This window comes from Eleutherodactylus coqui, chromosome 1, assembly GCF_035609145.1.
Source record: "Eleutherodactylus coqui strain aEleCoq1 chromosome 1, aEleCoq1.hap1, whole genome shotgun sequence".
NCBI classification, from domain to species: Eukaryota; Metazoa; Chordata; class Amphibia; order Anura; family Eleutherodactylidae; genus Eleutherodactylus; species Eleutherodactylus coqui.
The window spans coordinates 247,250,654-247,272,925 of record NC_089837.1 but is presented as its reverse complement, the minus strand read 5'-3'; the positions used below and the strand labels follow the sequence as shown (position 1 = coordinate 247,272,925).

At 40.6% G+C, this 22,272-nt stretch overlaps 1 protein-coding gene across 1 annotated transcript in view; it reads right to left on the bottom strand.

Annotated features, from left to right (window-relative positions):
* Nucleotides 1-2,395: 2,395 nt before the first annotated feature.
* BEND3 (BEN domain containing 3) overlaps nucleotides 2,396-22,272 on the bottom strand; it is a 30,996-nt gene continuing 11,119 nt past the window's right edge. The window contains exons 3-4 of the mRNA XM_066607807.1: nucleotides 15,059-15,261; nucleotides 2,396-12,683 (exon numbers count right to left, since the gene is read on the bottom strand). Of these exons, the coding sequence (XP_066463904.1) occupies nucleotides 10,455-12,683; nucleotides 15,059-15,261 (2,432 nt within the window). The 3' untranslated portion in view covers nucleotides 2,396-10,454. The remainder of the gene's footprint in view (nucleotides 12,684-15,058; nucleotides 15,262-22,272) is intronic.

Sequence of the window (22,272 nt, the reverse complement as noted above, 5' to 3'; positions counted from 1 at the left end):
TTGTTATCCTGCTCGAAGACCCACTTAATGTTACGCAAATCTTGTTTTCTTACATTAGGTACACTTTGCTCTAAAAGGCTCTGATTTCATTGTTTCTGTAACACATTCAAGGTCCTGGAACACTTACTTAGTCTTGTTTCTTTGTACTATGGCCGCCTTAGTCCTTTAACTTGCTCCACATCTATTCAGAGATCTGAGAGAATTTCAGAAGCGGCTGCTGCCCAAACCAGGGTTCCTTCAACATACCCATTGCAGGAGAGGGAAACAAAGTTGAGCTGGTGGGACCAGCGTGAAACAATTACTGCGGCAGACACAATAGCAACAGCAGGTAGCGGTGATCTGATATTTCTGGACTATTAGTAAAAAATAAATTGACAGAGGAAATAATGTTTAGAATTATGAGTTGCATTTAACTTAACTTTTTTTTTTGTTGGACAACCTCCTTATACAGTGCCATTGTCCTTGCCCTTTGTCCATAGATATGTGCTGTGTATCGTATGGCACCGATTGAAATCTTCACTCCAGTTCAGCCCGAAGTCATTTAAATGTTTGTGATTTGACACATTTCCAACCAACTTTCGTACAGTTCTCTCTCCAATGCTCCCCTTTCCGTCACATCCTGGGAGGTTCTTGACTGTTCCATGAGTAGCAAACGTCTTGATAGGATTTTGAATTGCTGAAGTCAGGATGCCAAGAACTTTGGCTACCGTCTTGTACCCTCTAGCCTGTGTATGCTTAGTAAAAATAACATTTCTGGTCTGCTCAGCACTCCTCATTGCAATTATCAGCAAGAAAAAAGGGAAGAAATGGCTATTTTAAGCATGAAAATCACCATTCATGTGGGCACTGACAAGCCGGGGACAGGTCCATATGAGTCTTTTTGTTTCAAACTGAACAGCAGTGCCATTATTAGTGTTCTGATTGTTACTAATTTTGTACCTTTTTTTTTTTTTCCTGCGAAGGATTTTTAGTGGTTTATGCTTTATTAAACGAGTTTAATTATAGTGCTTCTATAAACACTTATTACAGGAGCTAGTGTACATAGTGCACTTAATATTCAGGGCACAACTGTACCTTTTTTGCCTGGATTTTCAGTTTTACATGTGCTATTTTCTTTGGAAATCCCCTCCACCCATTTCAGTGAAGAAAAAAAGTTTCACATTGCAGCACGCACTGCCCCTCATTTCATGCCGGCAGAGTTGCATTTTTCAACATGTAAAGCACACTGAAAACAGCATGGAAGTATTTCTAGCAATTACTTCTGCATTCCTGCAGTTTCACAGTGTTGCTTCTTGGGTGTCCCACATGAACATGCATGGAAGGGATTTCTCATTGCGGAGCTTAATGTATCCAAGTATTAAAGGAGTGTTTTGGGCATTTACTATGATGACCTAGCTGGATGGCATGTAAATGAGACACAAAATTTTCCACACAGTTTTGCTTTAATTTTGATTAAAAAGATACAGCACCTATAGTGCTTGAATACAAAAGGCTAAATTACAGAAAATAGAACGTTAGCTTTCCTTCACCGTTTGGTGGGTGTTTTGTACACACACTTTTTTTTCCATATAGATAAAAAAAATACTGTGCACCAAAAATTAAGAAACGAAAGAGAATGTCTGCGCCACTCTTAAATTCCTGTTGCCCTGCAGCCTTCCTCTGGCCATGGCACCTTTTGGGACAGTTTTATCCCATAAAATACTGTTCAAAATCATCCCATATCCCCTAAACCAAACCCCTCTGTACCCCACCTGATAACATGCTTCCTGTCCTGACAATTCCTGTTAGCCGTAATCAACCGCCACCTGCAGTCATACCGACTCCGCCACTATACGGCCTGACCATTGCCTATGTGTATAGCATCCCTCACTGTCCACCTCGCCATACAGTGCACATCTCCAGCCCTTTACCTTCTGTATCACCCCATTACTTGTAGTATGTAACCTCGTTGGAGCAGGACCCTCACCCCTATTGTTTCCATCAACTGATTACTTCAGCTAACTGTGGTTTGGTTTTTATTGCCCGTCTTGTACGCGCTGCGGAATAAGTTGGTGCTATATCAATAAAGATTATCATCATCCTCCATAGGTCTTGTTCAGTATGGCGCTCTCCACAAGGAGAAACCTTACACACACATTGGACTGTTACCTAGCCAAGCCAGAATCATACTGCACACTGATGAGGGGCAATAACCCAGAAACAGCTGTATTTACATGGATATTCTGGTTCATCTAACATTCATAGACCTATTGCAAGGTGTGTTAAAAGGCTGGATGATGTCAACACAGAGGGCAGCTACCATTCCATTAGGTGGTACTATGGAGGATTATTCCATCACTCATTTGCATGAAAATAAATATACAAAGTTTGTTTCCTTTCATAAAAATTATTTTTTTTAAATCATGTTTCCTTAACCCTCTTACAGGTAACAACATAAGTGCATTACTGATAGAAAACATTACCATGAAATATTTTATTAAATGTTAAACAAAAAGATGACATGTACACATGAAACTATAAATATAAAAAACAAGTAGTAATGGGTCTGCATATTGAATATCTAACCTGAGAAGTAGCACAGCATTTAGTGCAAATATCACAATTGTTACTGTACTTGCCTAATGCTATTAAAACACGTGTTGTTACTGATATGACATCGCAGAACATTTTACACAATAGTAATTCAGTAGGAGTCACACGAATAAAACGTAGCAACAGGAATGTCGTCCACAGCCAAGCAGAGCGGCCGATTCCTTCAGCTGGAAATCAGCCGAGTAAAAAAAGTCTAATCCGATTGTACCAGAAATATCATTTTGTATCGTACATTATGTGTAACACTGGATTGGTTCGTTAATATGGCAATAAAGCTGACACTTTTACAATTGGAAAGCTCATTCTATAAACCTCGGTAAGTGTGCAATCCAAGGAAAGACGGTATGCGCCCAAAAATAAGTGGGCATTTGTGCACATGCAGTGTGGCCCTGTCCGGGAGGCTGTGTGCACACTCTAATAGACATCAGCGGAGCGCGTGTGCTATGTGCACGCTGGTACCTCGAGAGCACAGTGCTGGAGTTTTGTACCTGGTGAGTGTGGAAAGCAGCTCCCTGGACTCCCCCATTCCCTGACTAGCATAGTTGGTGGGGCTCAAGGGTACTTGAGAGGTGCCCTTTAATAAGAACATTGTCAGTCTCCTGGTGTGCCGCTCATTCTCCTTGCGACTATCAGAGGGTCTCGTCCTCAGGGAGCCTCAATTACATTTGCATTAGGTAGGGCAAAAGAGGCAATCACCACTCGTTTTCTGCTTTTATCTTCAGTAATCAGTTATGGAGTACTTCTGTTAGGCCACTCTCACACAGATGTTTTTAACGCCCGCTAAAACCGCTGCACTAAGTCTCCATTTATTTCAACGGGGCCTCTTCGACACTGTGCTAAAACGCTTGTCTCCAGCGCACTAAAGCAAACGCTGTATGTTCTTTCTGGCGTTTAGCATGTTTTTTATGCCCTACGTCGCTTATTAAAATAAATGAGGTACATGAAAACCGCTGTATATAGCATTTTTGACAGTGCTTACTATGCAGGCAGGAGGAGAGAAAAAGTAGTGACGTCAGCAGCTTGCGTTACCTGTGTTGTTACTGACATCATGTGCTGTAAAAATGCAGGCAAACCGCTCACAAAAACACAGCGTTTTTTCACAAACGCCTTTCTGGGTGGCCTTAGGCCACTATCACACATGCACTTTTTACCATGATTTCAATGTGGCCTCGCACACCTGTGCTCTAACACGATGTTTTCTAACGCACGAATTTTCGAGCGCTGTCTGCTCTTTTTGGCGTGTTTCATGCTTTGTAAAATGCACATCACAATGCTGAGGTGTGTTAAAAAGTGCTGTCGAACACTGTAGTGCATTCGAAAACGCTGATAAAAATTGCGTTGTTTTGCCAACATGGTGTGCGAGAATGGCCTTTGTGTATACTTGTTTGTCTTACTTTATTGTGGAGATGGTGAAATCTTAGATCTATATAAGCAATTTTTGGCAAAAAGTGAGCATTTAAAGAGGCTGTTTCTTGAGGACAATCCTGTTTCATGTGACCAAGTAGCGAAGATGGACATTGGGGGTAAAGGGGTGAATGTCTTCTGCAAAAGACCCCACAACCATTTATTAAAGAATGGCCTTTCTTATGTTGTCCTCAGTCCGCCCATGTATTACATAGTTGGCATGTACCACTACCTTTCCTGTGCGACAAAACAGAATTCTTATGTGCTCTATTGAATCAAATAACAATGGTCTACAATATATTGTTCAAAATTTTGCATTCTTGGTAGATTTATAGTTTTCTATTTAAAATGACAAAGATATCAGCTAAATTAATTTCACTTACTCTTCAAAGGCAGTTTTCCTTAACACTCAAATATCATATTCTATTACCTTGTTCAATGAGACTTATAAAATCAGACAGAATTACAATTAGCATTATTTCAATATACCTAGTAGTGTTTCTAAAACAAAAAGGAAGCAACATTGCAAATAGTATTAAAATCTACTACTCTAAGTTTTTATACAGACCTAGGTGTCTCTATGGTAACAGATAAACAAACTGGTGTACCAGAAAGAAGTAATCCAGAATGAAAAATATAGCTGCTGCTGTTGTTCCCAGACACATTACTATGTCTGTCCTATATTGTAGTTCAGCTTCATTGACTTGGGGAAGAGCTTCAAAAGCAGACGCCACCCATACCTAAACATGCCACTGTTTCTGGGGAAAAAAATATATACTCTTTTTAGTCCTATGCAACTTATTTCGGGTTGTGTGCCAGTTTTTAATGCCATTTGTTGAGTCAATAAAAGACTTCTATTATATTATCCATATCTTTTGCATGCACATCTGGCTTTCAGATAAACAAAATGCATGAAAAACCACCAGATAAACCTGTGTGTGAAACAGCCCCTACACCCTATATAGTATTCTGCTCACTATTTTGCATCCATATTTGTAAGCCAAAGCCAAGAATGGGTCTCAAATATGAAAGACGCAAATATTTCCATTCCACTTTTACTCTATAGGTTCTAATCCTGGTTTTGGCTTATAAATACTTATGTAAACTACTGACCCCAATATTGCCTGGATACAGTGCTTTCATAAAGACAGCTTTTGTGGCACTTTTTGCTGTGTTTTTTTGTGTAAAAGCCAAATGTGGATCCTATAGGAAGAAGTATAAGACCTTCCTTATATTTTCCATATCTTTTGAATCCACTTCTAGATTGGTTTGAAAAGCTGCTTTAAAAACCAATGGATGGAGTAGTGGGACTGCGACCGAAATGGAGCAGTGATGCGCCCACTAAAATGCTGCTCCTTTCATTTGGCGACAGTGGACTTTCATGATCAGTGGGTCCCAATGGTTGGACCCCAATTGCTCAGTTACTTACCACCTACCCTGTGAATAGGGGATGTTTTTTGGTAGGATAATCCTTTTAAAGTCTTAGGCAGCTCTAGGGTGTGCAATCCACCTACACGTGAGGACAGCTCTGACTGAGCTCAAAAGCATTTGAATATGCATAAAAGCAAGTAGGCTATACTGGTTAGCAGCGGTTTCACAGATTGCGTTTAGAGTTTATATTGTACCACCCACTGAGATTTTAATGGTTCAGCATGTGGTGCAACAGGAAATTCGGAAGTCTATCTCAAACAGAGTTCTGCCCTATAAGTAAATGCACTAGGAAAATGCTAAAACAACAAAACAATATTTTTTTTCATAAGTCAAAAGTACAAGTGATTAGAAACTTCGGAATCTTATAAAAAATAAATGTTTTCTCCACTTATTAAAATCCTCCCCTGTTCTCCCCTCCATCCTGTACTAATTGCTCACTCTCCATTTACTGATAAAATGCATACACAGGAATCCATACACCAAGAGATAAACTTAGAGCAGCTGCACAGGGAGAGGATGCAGGGAAAGAGGCTGAGACACGGCACAGACACTGCTGTTGCTTCTAGTAACTGTTTTTCCTTACCTCAGTGCTACACTGTTCAGTACTGCTTTATAATCTACTCCATGCTGCTTCTTCTGATGGTGTGCTATAGAGAGAAAGAGGAGATTCTCTTCCCTGTTTCTATATGTACTGTAAATTGAAGACATCATAGCAGCTAGTCTCCACCCATTCTGGAGTGGGGCACAAGGAAAACTTACAAAATAAAATAAATCTTATTTGTATGGCGCCAATTTATTCTGCAGCACTTTCAGGTAATTTATTTATTACCCCACCACCACCACCAAGCTGGGTACTCATTTTACTGAACTTAGAAGGATGGAAGGCTGAGTAAACCTTGAGCCAGCTACCTGAAGCATTCAGGGATTGAACTCACAACCTTAACATAGCTGTAAGTGACTTGAAGGTGTTGAACCAATATCAACTTATCGCCTATCTAATGGATAAGCGATAAAAGTCTGATTGTTGGGTGTCTCACTGCTTAGACCCCCACCATCCCTGAAAACAGGAGTCCCATGTTCCCCTCTACTCCTTACTTTTGTCTCACTGCACTCCCCTAAAGTGAGGAGATCAAAAGGAGTGGCAGTCACAAATGCTGAGTGCTGCTACATTCATTTTTCAATGAGGCTAACAGAAGTAGCTGAGTACAAGTGCTTGCTTATCTCTGGCACTCCAATTGAAGATGAATGGAGCAGCACTTTGCATGTGTGATCAGTTTCTTTTAATCTCCTCCTCACTATGGGGAGCGCAGTGAGGAGCAGAGGGGGACACGGGACTCTAGTTCTAGGTATTGGTGTCCTTAAAATGTGGCTAAGATATTTACAGCACAGACCTCATATACTGTAGTCTGTGCTGTCCTGTGCAGGCTCCTGCATAGGTTACAGCCATCCTGGAAACAAACACGTTTTTGGGCTTCATCTCTGCAGTTTCTTCTAGCCATGCAGCACAGATTACAAGAGATTTGTGCAGCAAGAACAAAATGGAAATTTTATGCAAACATTAATAATCAAAGCTTAAAAACGTGACCTAGGTAACAAATACAAGATGTCATGTACCGTAACAGGATTGCATTCATCTTCCTTTTTGGTGTTCCCTTGCGTTCCAAACTATACTCTGCTGTCCGCAGCCATCACATGACATCACCTCTGCTTCCCGTGGCTATAGAGTATAATCTAACGCACCCAACTGTTGAGGCCACGGACAATAATTCAAATAGTGACCTGGGGGACAACAGGCAGGGAGTCCATCCATATATCCTGAAACCATCATGTACGATGGTTCCTATTGCTGGTCTAAGTTGAGAGTGTGCTTCAATTAGGGGAAGAAATGCAGATAAACCAAACCTGATGGCAGCCAGGGGTTTTGTTAAATTTGCAAGGGACAGTTGAAATGAAGGAATTATGTCATAAAATGTAAGTGCTAGCTTTTTTTATCTTTATTATATTTGTAATGATTTATATAGTTCTGCTTTTGTGGCTACAATCTATAGATAAACGCAAGTTATGAATATGAACATATTTAAAGTCACTAGAATATTTTGGGAGAATTGTGCCGTTAGCTGCAGTTATGATAATAATGAACTTGCTGATTATCAAAACAAAACTTATCTGGAATGGACCTTGCTTAAGTGATTTTGAAAAATCATTTTCAAAAATCACGATCCACTATTCGGTACTTTGTTTATGAGCCAGAGCATTAAGGCCCGCTATGTCACATCCTAGTGTAAGTAAATCCAGTCACGGTGTCATGACCCAACTATTGCACAGAGCCAAACCTGATGGATTTCTTGTAAATGTCTGGCTGTGACAACTTTAAGCGACGCTAGGCACCTGGTGAAACAAGGATGGCCGAACTGATTCTTTGACTACCTGATAGACTATCAATGCATACTATACACAATGTGCAAGACACCACATGCTGATCTGACTGGCCAGCACTGCTCATATAGACAGCACCAAAGCAGGTGCAGCGTCTTATGGTCCTTTTACACGGGCTAGCGGTCGGGTAAATGACTGCAAGAGCGCAGACGTCTCAGCAACAGTCATCAGCACCCGTGCAGAGAGTTTACACAGAGACTTCACCAGGGGAGAGTTCACACAAAACCAGAAGCCCACGATCCAGCGATGACTGAAAAGTCATCTTATAAACCTGTGAACAAATAGTGAGCGATTTTTGTACATTTACACTGCACGATCATCGCTCACATTTGTTCGTTTGAATGGCCCATTAGACTTATGATGTATACTAATACACAGAGTGCATCAGGTAATCAGAGAAGTTAGTTTACCTACCTTTGTTTCTCCAGGCCCAGAGGGTCACTCTTAGCGTCATAGTACAACTGCATTCACTTATGTTAGGATGCAATGTAAATGAGCCGTAGTGTGATCTTTGGGTGCATGCTAAAAAAAATCGCCATGTAGTACTAGCATAAATGTGGAGAAAGATGAAATTGGGAAATTACAAATATTCTCTGATAAATATTTGTGTAGAATCTGAAATTCGTATCATGCCATCTGAAATGGCACTGTTTTGTGGTTTATGTCAATTGTCAGTGTATATGGTTATAACTAGAGTTGAGCGAACGTACTCTGCCGAGCTTGATGCTTGTTCGAGTATTAGCATACTCGATGGTGCTCGTTACTCCGAGGAAGGGAGAGAAATTTTACGAAAAGCTCGACTCGAATAACGAGGACCCGAGCATTTGGGTGCTCGCTCATCTCTAGTTATAACTTGAAACTCTGATGGCAAGCAAGGTGTCATGAGCCACTGTTTAGGGAGCACCACTTTAATGCTCACTGATGAGGAGCCCCTTGATTTGGGAGAACCTATTGGGGAGGCAGCTTTGACAGAGCTGCATTTCTGTAGCTGCAGAACTCTCAGGTTTAGTAATATAAATTTACCTCAAGCGGAGTTAGTCCTAAAACTTTTGCAGAGGACTATGATCCATGACGAGGCCTAAGTATTACCAGGGTCTTCTGGGGAAGCCCCCAAAGAAAAAGACTGAGAAGCTGCACTCTAAAGAACCCAGCATGTTCACAAATGACACTGAGGATGCACAACAATTTCTTGTCCGAGACACACATTGTCAAACTACACCCCTCCCAAAGGCCACAATAAAACTTAAAGGGGTTATCCAATTCTAAACTATTGATCCTCAGGCCAGGTCGTTAACAGTTCATCAATGGCGGTGTGTCACAGAATGTCTGTGCCACAATGACTTGGGTGCTTAGCATTCGAGACACCATTCTAGCAAAAAGATTTTCTAAAGTGGTTAACAGATTTTAAGACTCAAGCTCAAATGGGGAATGAGTAAAACAAATATACAGGATATATAAATTACACTTATTTTTCCTTTAGGCTTCACTCCTGTTTAAAAAAAATGTAATATGTGGCCCCTGGGCCTATCAGGTTTCCTACTTAAGTCTTGCTGAGATGCAATCATGTTTTTTTTTGTTGAAAAATTAAATATGCAAGGAATTACAGAACTGAAATATGCTATCTTTTACATAAGGTTGTATATTACAGGAAAAAATATCTAATTAATTCTCTGTCACATCTAAAATGTGAGACTCTGAGAAGACACTTTTTTGTTACGTATTAAAAATATATATTACCTTATTTTTCTAAGTTCAACTTCACTTTTGAAGCTCAACAGAATTTTTATCTTTAATAAAATATAGTATTTCTAGCACAAGTAATCAATAAAATAGAGAAACTATTACAATTTGTGGTTGAACACTATTCTGTGGAAAACCAATTCGCTAGAGGACTTATGCAAGACCACATAGTTCACATGATGTTTTCGTTTGTGTAATAAATCTCCCATTGAAGATGAATGGAGCAGCACTCCAAGTCAAGCAATCGATACCCTAGGAGCTTACAAAACATTGTATGCTGCAGAAATATTACACCTTCAAAATCAAATATTAGGAAGGCAAGAATGCAAACTGTAACAAAACCCAGAAACTTTAGGGGAATCTGTCACCTACTTTTAGCCTTATAAGTTACTGAAAGTAGATGTCCTGTTGAATCCTGGGAAGTGTTATACTTCCGTTCCCCCAGTGTTAGTGCTGAAAACTGTGTCTCAATGCATTGAGTGGCGCGCCAAGTAGTCCGCCCGTTCTAATTTTATAGTGGGCGGACTACTTAGCAGCACCATTCAATGCATTATGGAGCAGCGATCGATGCAGGAGGTAAATATAACACATCCCCGGACTAAGCGTAGCTTATTGGGGCTAAAAACAGGTAACAGACTCTTTCATAGTCAAAAAAATACAGAAAGACGAAACAAAAGGAAAAGAAAAAAAAAAAGATTTTAAATGGAGTGCAAATGTGCAGTCAGTCTCACATTCTGGAAAAGTACTAAAATATTGTCCTACACCAGCAATATTCAGAAGAAGACAAAAACGTTGAAAGTAGCACTATTAAATTTCTACAAAACAATTAGAATATATCACTAATGTTTTCTTCAACAGGTGTTGCTTTGATTTTTTGTAGCTTTTTTAAGTATATCACATTTTTTTCTGTTTGGACGTCTGCACCTTTCATCAATACTAGGAATACATTCGTAATGCCATACTTCCTCCATCTTGTCCACAGGGTACACTGCCTCCACATAATGTCGAATTAGCCTCAATCTTACAGGATCGAGCTGCTTCTTATTGCATGCTCCTGAGTGGTTGTATTGAAGTCTTAAGTTTTCTGAAGTAAATAACTCTGGAAAAAGTCTTACTAATAGCCTGGCAGCAAAATTTCCAACAGAAAGACTCTGCTGAACAATGTCCCTAATTTCTTTATCACTTAAAAGATACATTGTAGGCACAGGGAATTCTGGAGGTGGAACTTCAATTTTATCTAGTGGTATTTTGCAGAAGTCCTTCGTGCTACGTTCAGGAGGGAGAGGTGGTTCTTCAATGAGATCTCGGTATCTTTCGGTGTTCAAGTCAAAAGGTACAAAGTCTTGCCTCTCAGGCATTGGAACGTAAACCTTCCTCTGCTGCTGGTAAGATCTCCTTTGTTCAGTATCCCTTCTGCGACACCTCTCATCCAGCTTTCCTACGAATTCCAGAGTCCAAACTCGGTCATTCTTTGCTCTGGGATAAAGTATTTGAACATAATGTCGGATTAGTTTTATGCGAACAGGATCAAGCTGTTTTTTTCCTAGCGATCCACTGCAGTTATATTGTTTTCTTAAGTTCTCATGTGTGAAAAGCTCAGGGAACAAATGAACCAGAAGCCGTGAAGCAAAATTACCAATTGACAAACTAGTTTCATATATATTTTTAATCTGCTCTTTGCTAAGCAGGAATTGTGGAAAAGGTATCTCAAAGTCTGGTTGGGGAATGTCAAATTTATCAAAGTCAAATGGAACAAGCCATATTTTTTTAGATCTTCTTCCTGGCTTTTCAGTGTCTACACCATCTTCTATCTTTACAACAGACAAGTCATCAGGTAAGTTTGACTCAAAACAGTCATCCCGACCATCATCACATTCACTACCATCAATAAACATGCTTTCCAGCTCATCATTTATTCTATGTATACACCGCTGCAGCCAAACATCTTCTTCTTGTACTTCTGGAAAGTAGATCTCTGTATATTGGCGAATCAGCTGCAACCTGTGTGGATCTAGCATAAAACCTTCAGGATCTCCAAAATACCGGTCTCCAAATTTTCTTTGGTTAAATATTTCAGGAAATAATCGATGAAACAAAAAAACAGCAAATTCACCTGGAGATGAAGCCTCTTCTAAATATTCGCTTAGGTCCTGTTGACTGAGAGCATATTCAGAGACAAGGGGATTAGCTCTCTCTAAAATGCCATTTTCTTCTTGCTCCTTGTCAAAGTGAGCATTTTGAGTTGGTGAACTTTCAAAGAAACTGGTGGTGTGCATTCCTTGGTGGGCACTTTCCATTTCTCTTTCAGCCCAAAACCGATTAAATAAGTCATTTATCTGAGGCAAAACATCAACTTGCCAAACCGTATCATTCTTGACAGAAGGATAACATGCTTCTACATAGTTTCTTATAAGCTGAAGATGAAGGGACTCAAGTTTATTTTTACTGAAGAATCCACAAGTGCTGCAGTTTTTAGACAATGCATTACTTCCAAAAAGCTCCGGAAACAGTTGAACCAATAATCGACATGCCAGGTCGCCAGCTGAGGAACTCTGGTCCATCACCTGCTTTAGTTCAGTAGTAGTTAGCTGATATTCAGGTGGTGGATGAAATTCTGCCACCACTTCATGGGGGCTCACTTTTTTCTTTATCCTACTTACCTCAAGAGATAGAAGGTCAACTTTACTGTGGAGCTGTGTCATATTGGAATTAAGAGTGTTGAGGGTAAAAAACATTTTTTGGATTAAGGAATATATGTTTGAGTCATCAATCATGTTAGAACTCATACCATTGTTACTAGAATCTCGTTTACGTAAATCAGTAAATATACGAATATTTGAAGTGCTGATCTGAGTTCCTCTTTCATAATGGTCATTAGAGGACACAAGATCCAATGTAATAGGATTTCTTTTCTCTGTGATTTTATGTGAAATTCCATATAAAGGTTTCTTATGAGAGGAGGCAAATTCATTGAGCATTTCATCTCCTTCATCTGGTGAAGTACTGTTGCACTCAGAGTTATTTCTCAACTCCAGGTTTCCACTTTCAGATTCTCTGTTTTTCATGCATGAAAGCAGATTCTAAAATGCAATAGATATGTAATTAACACATGTGCGCTAGTAGTGAAAACAAAGTTTAGTGGTTTAATTATGAGCATAAATCTATAATTAATGAAAATATATCAAACAAAGTAAATCTTAGCAATATAGAAAGTACAATAAGTATATCTGCTATAACTAAACTATTCATAAAACATTAAACATAGATCAAAGAACACATTTATTTGTGCTATTCATTTAGCATGCCTCTTCATAAGACATACTTAGCAATTAAACTCAATTTATATTTAAAAACCCCCACTAAATGTAAAAAAAAATAAAAAATCATGGAATCACATCATTCACAATAGGTGACATTCAAAGCTCACCTCCTCTCCCTCCCTGCACAATGACCTATTTGCACACATCAAAAAGCATTTTAGAACGCTCTCTGATAAAACTCTATGGGTCCCCTCCCCTCATGTCAAATTGTGCACATGGCCCATTAGGCTGCTGTAAAGCACATCTCTAAATGCTGTTATCGCAGCTCAGGCAAGATGGTAGCCCCCACAGTCATGTACAGACAACAGAATAAAAAAAAAAAAAAAAAAAAAAAAAAATCACCAGAAAATAAAAACATTAGAAAAATGGAAAATGTTTCATTATCTAGTTTTCATTGTACAAAAATAAAGGTGATACATTCCCTTTGAAGCATCATTGTTGACAAGCTTTCATACAAGCCACACACTAAGGCTGCTGGTCCACAGGCAGGTTTGAATTGCATTCCCCACGGCGATAATCCGGCTGCGGGGAACGAAGTGAAAGCTCTCTACAGCGTTGCTATGGAGAGCACTTACCTCTTGTCCACAAGCGGAAAATCGTTGCGATTTTCCGCTCGTGGGCGGCAATTCACAGCATGCTGTGAATTTATAGTGATTCTCCGCAGTCAGCCTGTCTGTCAGATAGGCTGACAGCAGAGATCTGTCTGCCGGCTCCTGCTCCCAGATCCTGGAACTCCGCTGCGGGATACCGCAAAGCCCATGGACAGGCAGCCTAAGTAGTAACGCCTAATGTAAAGGTCACCAAGAGTGGCAATTCATAATTGGCCAGTAAAAATGGATCTTTACGGCCCATTTAGACACAACAATTATTGCTCAAACAACATCTTGCTGTGTTTTCTGAGTGGAATACCAGCTGAAACAATAGTATCAGTGATATCCCGCTGAGAACGTAGCACACGGCACTGATAAGGCTCATCACAATGAGCAAATTGTTAACGAAATCTGCATAACAGCTGCACGTTAGACACATGATTCTCACTCAAAAGACTGATTTTGAGCGATAATCATTGTGTCTAAATGGGCCTTAAGTTTTAGAACTTTCAAATTATATAATAATTATTCTTCTTTAATTAATGACCAAACTCAATTACATACTTACAAGGCTTTTCCAAGACTTTGATATTGATGGTGAATTCTTATTGTAAACCATTAATATTAGATTGGTAGGAGTTTAGACTCCCAGCACCCTCACCAGTCTGATATGGATGGCTTATCATGAAGGACCATTTACATGAAATGATTATCGTTCAGTGTGAATGCGAAGAAAATTGCTCACTTGTTGTTAACGGTTGTTTAAGTTGACTTTTCAGTCAGCTTAAAAAACCTTGTTAGCGCGCTGGCTTGTCGTTCCATCTAAGTTGGCGGTGACGTCAGCACTCACGCAGTCATCCAAAGGACTGTCGGCCTGTGTAAAGAGCCTTAAGGCCTCCTTCCCACGAGCGTGACGGGCTCCGCAGCGTAATATTACGCAGTGAAGCCCGTCACGGCGCCCCCCAGAGCCCCTATACTTACCTGCGGGACATAGCGTGAAATCGCTTCCCCGCCCACCGCCGCCGCGTCACCGCTCGTCACCGCCCACCGCCGCACGTCACCAGCCGTGTCACGTGCACAGCCGGCCGTGTCACGTGACGCGGCCGGACCGCGTCATTTGGCGTCATATGACGCTCGGCGGTGGGCGGGAAAGCGTTTTTTCACGCTATCTCCCGCTGGTTACAGCGGGAGATAGCGTGAATGGACGGCTTCCATTGACTGCAATGGAAGCCGTCAGTGCGTACAGCCCGTCCTCACCCGCAGAAAATAGAGCATGCTGCGGGTGAGGACGGGAGAAATCGCGGTGCGTAATTCCGCGGTGGAATTACGCATCGTGAGCATTGAGCTATTAGGTTCAATAGAACCTAATAGCTGCGTGCAACGCCGCGGATTTTCGCCGCGAATTACGCGGCGGAAATCCGTTCGTGGGAAGGAGGCCTAAGGCTACCAATCTAATAGGAATGGCTTATAATGCATCAATAGCAAAATACTGAAAACCCCGTTTCAAAAATATTTCTCTGAAACATAAAGCTAGGCTTTAATCACCTCTGGGATGAGTCGTCTTTTCTTCAAAATTGTAAGAATTTCGGCATCATTGCGTGAAGTTTCAGACGGGTTATGAACTGGTTTCCTTTTACTGGACTGACAACTAAGTGTTGATTCTGGAATTATCTTCCGCACAGAAATGGAACGGGAACAAAGCAGCTGATCTTCTTCTTCACCTGATGATTCCACTTTTATAATTTTGACTGTAAAATTCAGATAACAGTGACATCAAATACTGAGTATTTATCTTGGTATGTAATGCAGGTAACAGGGATGTAATAGATGCTGACTGGTGCTCAAGGAAGGGAAAAATCAGGAAGAACAGATCACATATGAACTTCTCTAAATATCTTATACTCAGTTTACTAAGCAATTTATTCAATCCATGCAAATCAGTAAGTATTGAGCTTAGGGCTGAGTCATTTAACCAAAAACTAAAATCTCAGTATTTTATTTTATTTATTTTTTAATATCTTAAGTTACTAAAACAAGCTAAAAACGTACCAAGACACTGTTTTTTCTTTACATAAGTGAATCACATACATAGGAATTCCTTATTACTAATCAGAATTCAACTGAATAATTCTGATAAACAGTACTTATCAAGGAATTGCTATGTATGCAATTCCTTCATGTAAAATAATGGGGTATGAACTTTAATTATATACCCATGAAGGATGGGGTTCTACACCCCCACTCATTCCAGTGCCCATGTACTATGCACACACCCCACTACAGCCTCCATATACTATCCTTCCCCTAGTCATTACAATTCCACTCCCTGGTGTCCTGCACACCCCACTTTCCCCGCCCAGTATATTAGCCCCACCCACAGGAGGCAGGGCTGATTTTGATTTTAGAATTCTGACGAAAGTTAGAATTTTGCCTCAGCACAATTAATCAGATTAATTCAAATGCCTAGCCCTCATTGAGCTTGACCTATTATACAGTCTTAGGGCTCTTTAACAAGTCCGTATGCAGCTTTTACATTATCTCGGCCACACCATAAATTTGCATGAGTGGCCGTTTTTCTGCTCTCATGACCAGCGTTTTCTGGCCCATTCACACGACCGGGAGCAACGTTTTTTAGCAAAAAAAATTAAAATACGTCGCACCCTGGAAAACCCTCGCTTTGCCAAAATACTCGGGATGCCTTCCAATGCCTATATAGGAGGCACCTATAAGCCTTTTGCAGTGTTGGACACTCCTAAAATGCCTCCCCCTCCCTTTTTTTTGCAGCACCCATAGGAGTTTATGAGAGCCACCGCTGTATATCGGGCAAAAGATAGTTCCAGAACTTTTTACCCACTGTATTTGCGTTGGTGTGTATTTCGGTCGCGCATGTTCCATTTTTCACGGTACGACGTATATTCACCCGTGTGAACAGATGCATTTGAAAACAATGCCTTAGATGGTTGCATATATCGGTCAGGTGTAAAAACACGCCATTTATGCACTCGTGTGAATGAAGCTTTACTGCTGACCCTGAGATTGCAGTTCAATGCTAATAAAAACAGACTACCCAAGATGATGTCACATCATCCAGAATACCAATCAAAACACTTTTTTTCAAGTTTTGAAAGCCACCATGCACTTTACACTTCACGCACTTGTAAACAATCTGTTGTCTGCAATTCCCCAACACTCCAAAGTAAGGGGTGATATCAAGCTGTTCATATCAGGGAGGCGTGGTTTGATGGTTAACCTGAAGAAGACGTGTCATAGTAGAGTTCTCTGGGACCACTCTTTAAATAGCCATTCTCTGTGGCTATACTGCATCAAAAGTGCCTTATAGAGCCTCTCGAGGACCCGTCTGACAACAATATCACTTTAATGAGGCCTGAGCATGGGAGCAGGGCCTATCATCTTGACCACATGTGGCACGCTCATGAGCGGTGTAGTGCCCAAATAGCTTCCCTTCTCTGCCCGCTATACCCAATCTCTGTATTCCTTGCTGGATTTTTTAGGACAATCCGGTTCTACTGGAGGTGCCATAAGAGATCTGGGCATGGATATAGCGCCTGTCAACCTCAATAGTTGCTGTCCTCGAGTGCCTGCAGCTGCACTCCGTGCCAATTTGGGAGTTGTCCTCTCTGCTCTGGATTGTAGTGGGCAGCCCTCAGCAATGTGGTTTTTCCCTGGAGCTCTTAATACTAAGACAGGCTACTGGGGGGTGAGGCCTGACACTGCTATAGGGAAGATATGCTGGCCCTGAAGTGAGCCGTGGAGATGCTTGGCTCTTGTTTGCATATCAGGAGGTAAAAGCAGGAAACATAGGACCTAGAAATATGGACTATCTGCCTCTCTAACAGCATATCTGCTGCATATAATAGGGACATGTCAAATCAACCTCAGTCTGCTTTGGGAGGGGATGCAGAATCTGACTAAGATCCTATTCAGTGTATATGTACGGGTGCAGCACAGAGACTATTGCAGTTTTCCAGGCTAGTTATAGAGGCGGAGGCAGGATAGCCAGACCACTCTCTCTCTCTGTATCACAGGGCTCTTGAAGCCCCTCCAGTCCACAATAACCAGCATCTCGTGCACCATCCCCTACACAGATGAACCAAATGTTCTCCGAGATGTTAACCACCATAAAGACCTTGTTAGTGGCAAAGGTTGACCTGACACAGGAATTTGTTTTGCTCAAACTTTATCTGCATGAAGTCCGTGAGTGAGCAACTTAAGCTAAACAATGCATCTGACACTTTGGGGCTGATTTCTGATCAGATCTCCTCTCTTAGGCAACAAGTTGCATTTTCGATAAATAGGAGAGGTGACTTCGAAAACAATCTTAGACGAAACATCCGGATTGTGGGTCTGCTGGAGAAAGTGGAGGTTTCCTTTACTGAAACATGGCAGAAAAAGCTCTTTCTTCCCCTTCTTCAATACTGAAAGAACACAGTGTTCTATTGCAATTTAATGATCAGGGTGCTATTCTTCAATCTGTCTGCACTAAATAAGAAATTTTAGATAATAACTCGAGTTTCCTTTTTTTTATGGATTTCTCGGTGGTTCTTTCCAACACCGTGCTACCTTTAACCCCTTAGTGGCCAGCCCATAGTGTTTTTACGTCCTGCCCAAGTGGGTCTTATTCCCTGAGGACATAAAAACGTGTCCTGCAGGGAATAGAGCCACGTGGGCTATGGACATAACAGCTCCATGCTGTCAGTGCCTGCTGGTAGCCGACAGCATGGAGCTGTCATCCTGGGCTGCGGGCAGTCCCCCCCAGCAATGCGATTGGCGCTATCCAATGGATAGCGCCAATCGCATTAAAGTGCAAAAAAGTTTTTAAAAAGTTAAAGATTCAGCTGCCCTCATGGATCAGATCCATGGGAGCAGCTGAAATTACTCACCCACGTCCTCCGCCGAAGATCTGGTCCTCCCGGACCCGCCGACGCTCTTCTACGCATGTGCGCCAGACAGATGACGTCACAGGCATGCGCAGAAGCCCTGGCAAATTTAAAATCTCCTGGCTCCCGCGGTGAGCTGTCCCCGGGCCCGTGATCGCCGCTATCCAATGGATAGCGGCAATCACGAAAAAGTTTTTAAAAAGTACAAGTTTCACCTCCCCTCATGCTTGAATTCATTCAAAAACTGTGGGGTAAAAATACACAGTCCACCCCTAGATAAATTTGTTAAGGGGTCTAGTTTTCAAAATGGGGTCACTTGTGGGGGTTTTCTGTGGTTTTGGGCACTCAAGAGCTCTGTAGGTGTGCTATGGGGCCTAAAAGGTCTTCAAGCAAAATTTCTGTTCTGAAAGCCACGGACTACTCCTTTCATTTTGGGCCCCATTGTACATACGGACAGAAGATTGGGGCCACAATGGGTATATCTCTGAACACAGGACAAACAGGGGTATCTATTTTGGGGTGTCAATCCTCATTTTCATGTGCACTATAGGGAAAAAAATATGTCTTTAAAATGAAATATTTGCAAAAATATGAAATTTTACTTTTTCTCCTATAAATTGAATTCCTTCCTGAAAAAACCCCTGGAGTCAAAATACTCATGACACCCCTCAGTGAATACATTAAGGGGTGTATTTTTTAAAATAGGGTCATTTGTGGGGGTATCTATCATTCTGATACCTATGAGCCTTTGCAATCTTGGCTTGGTGTAGGAAAACAAAGTGTTGCTGAAAAGTAATGTTAAATTTGTACGTCTCCTAAATGGTTAAAAAAAAACATAAAAGTTTTTCAAATGTGCATTCAGAATAAAATAAACAGATGGAAATATATATCTTAGCAAAAGTTTGTACGGTATGTTTGCACATATTTAATATATTACAATTGAAAATGTCAAAAACCGATAATTTTCCCAATATTGGCACTTTTAATAAATATACACAAATTCTATTGGTCTATTTTTATCACCTAAATGAAGTACAATATGTGTCGAAAAAACAATGTCAGAATCACTTGGATATGCAAAACCTTTATGGAGCTATTCTATGTTAAAGTGACACTTGTCAGATTTCCAAAATTTGGCCTGGTCATTAAGGGGTTAATGACACGTTCAATAAACTGCAGGAAAATGGCTACAAGTATGCCAAGCTTTTCTCCGCCAGGTTGTGAGTTATTGATGGAACATCATCCCGACAGAGGCCTTGAAATGGGCACTGCAGCTCCCCAGGTACTTAATTGGAATTTTACTTGAATGGGGAAAATGTTGCTCCTATGGCTAATGTTCTGATTTTATGGTTTGTTCCTTTCCTCAAGATTGATACCTGAATACATGCACTACAATGTTTTCAGTTGTTTGTTTACTTTGCCTTTACAGGGAACACATGATAAACGATTTCCATAACTTTTATCCTATCATGGGTCCCGCGGGGCGACCTCTCTCCATACAGCGCCGGCGCCAGCTGTTTATTATAGCTGACACCCGCGGGCAATAGCCGCGATCAGCCATTTGGCCGATCACGGCTATTAACCCTTTAAATGCCGCTGTCGATTGGTGGCTTGATGGACTGCCTGTCAAATGGCAGTATGACGTAATGCAATAGCATTACGTCATACTGCAGGAGCGATCAAAGCATCGCTGGTTGTTGCCCTCAGGGGGACTTTAAAGTAAAGTGTAAAAAAAATAAAATAAATAAATAAATTTTTATTAATTGTAAAAAAAAAGTTATAAAAGTTTAAATCACCCCCCTTTTGCCATACCTATAATTAAAAAATCTAAATCATAAAATAAAAATATGTATTTGGTATCGCCGCGTCCGCAAAAGTCCGATCTATCAAAGTAATGCATTATTTTTCCCGCACGGTGAACGTCGTCTGAAAAAAAAAAAAAAAGAACGCCAGAAATGCACTTTTTTAGTTACCCTGTCTCCCAGAAAAAATGCAATAAAAAGCGATCAAAAAGTCGTATGTATTCTGAATTGGTACTAGCGGAAACTACAGGACATCCCGCAAAAAATGAGCCCTTGCTCAACTACGTCGACAAAAAAAAAAAAAAAATTTATTGCGCAGAAGATGACCGCAGAAAATGATTGAAAAAAATTAAATGTCTTTGGAAAAAAAAAAAAAATAGTATAGTTACAAAAAACTATATAAGTTTGGTATCGTAGCAATCGTACTGACCCATAGAATAAAGTTATCATGTCGTTTTTGTTGCAGCTTGTGCGCCGTAGAAACAAGACGCACTGAAAAATGACGGAATGTCGTACATTATATGGTACAGTAAATGGCATCATTTCAAAATACAAGTTGTCCCGCAAAAAACAAGCCCTCAAACAGCGACGTCGATGGATAAATAAAGGAGTTACAATTTTTTTGAAGGGGAGAGGAAAAAACGAAAATGGAAAAAGAAAAAGGGGGCCGCGTCATTAAGGGGTTAAAGAGGAAGCTACTAGAATGGTGAGTGGTCTACAAACAATGTCCTATGAGGAATGGTTCAAGGATCTAGAAATGTTTAGCTTGCAAAAAGGATACCAATATCTGAAGAGCTGTCACAGTGCAGAGATCAGCCATACTCACTTGCACAAGGTAAAACTAGAAGCAATGGGATGAGAGAAACTATAGTATCTGTTGAACACCAGATTGTCTCTCCTCCATTGCCTCAAACATTTTTTTTTGCAACTGACCTCTTGCTCACACAAATGTATAGACAGACTGCTTACTAAATATGGACTAGGTCTTAGAAATGTTTTAGGAAATTGACTAAGCTTAGGAGTACTTATAGATTACCAATCAATGATATCAGACAGAGCATGGCCAAGTGATCAAAAGACGGACATCATAGCACGAGCTAAAAGGCGTAGCAAGTTATGCATATGGTAATTCAGGTGACTTTTGGTCACCTAACTTCAATGTATTTGTCTTAAAGGACTAGAAATTCTTTGGCTGTTTTGACAAATAAACAGAATCATCTGTGATTTACACAAGTTCTGTGTGGCGTCTCCGTGATTGTCCGAGCAGCTTGTATTAACCCTTAATATGGAATAGCAAGAATATATATTAGTGCTACATTGTGTTAACAATTGGATGAAACTGAAAGGGAGGAAACACAGATTAAATATTAGAAAAAAAAACAACACATTTTGACAGTGAGGGTAATCAATGAACGGAACAGGTTGCCATGGGACATGAATTCTCCTTCAATGGAAGTGTTCATATAAAGGCTAGACAGACATCTGTCTGGAATTATTTAGTGAATCCTGCAATGAGCAGGGGGGTGGACCCAATGACCCTGGAGGTCCCTTCCAACTCTACAATTTTTGGATTCTATTCAAAGTGGTGAACTTTCTGACATCACGAGAGACAACCAGTCCGTAGTACATAAATTGGTCAACTATTTGTATAGACACTAGTAGGACTATTATTAGGGGCCAAGGGGAACATGACAGACTTAAAGCAATTGACCTGCAGGCCTGAAAAATCTCTAAACTCCTCAATCAAACGAAGGAGTAGCCAGGGAAAGACTACCCTCCGCCAAATAGACTAAGGCATCATGCATATACAGTAAGATTTTCTCCACGTTTGAGCCTCCAGGTAAGACTATATTCATTATTAGCTATAGCTTTTCTGACAATTGCCCTACAGTTTCTGTAAGCTGCATTATATTTTTATTTAGATATTTCCCCCTCTTTCCATTTGATAGACATGTGTTACTTCTCCAGATATTAACAAACCTTTGACACAGATATATGTCCTTCTCCAGTCGGTTGGGGATAGGCCTTTTGATAGGGTTTAGTTGCGATTTAGTGTAAA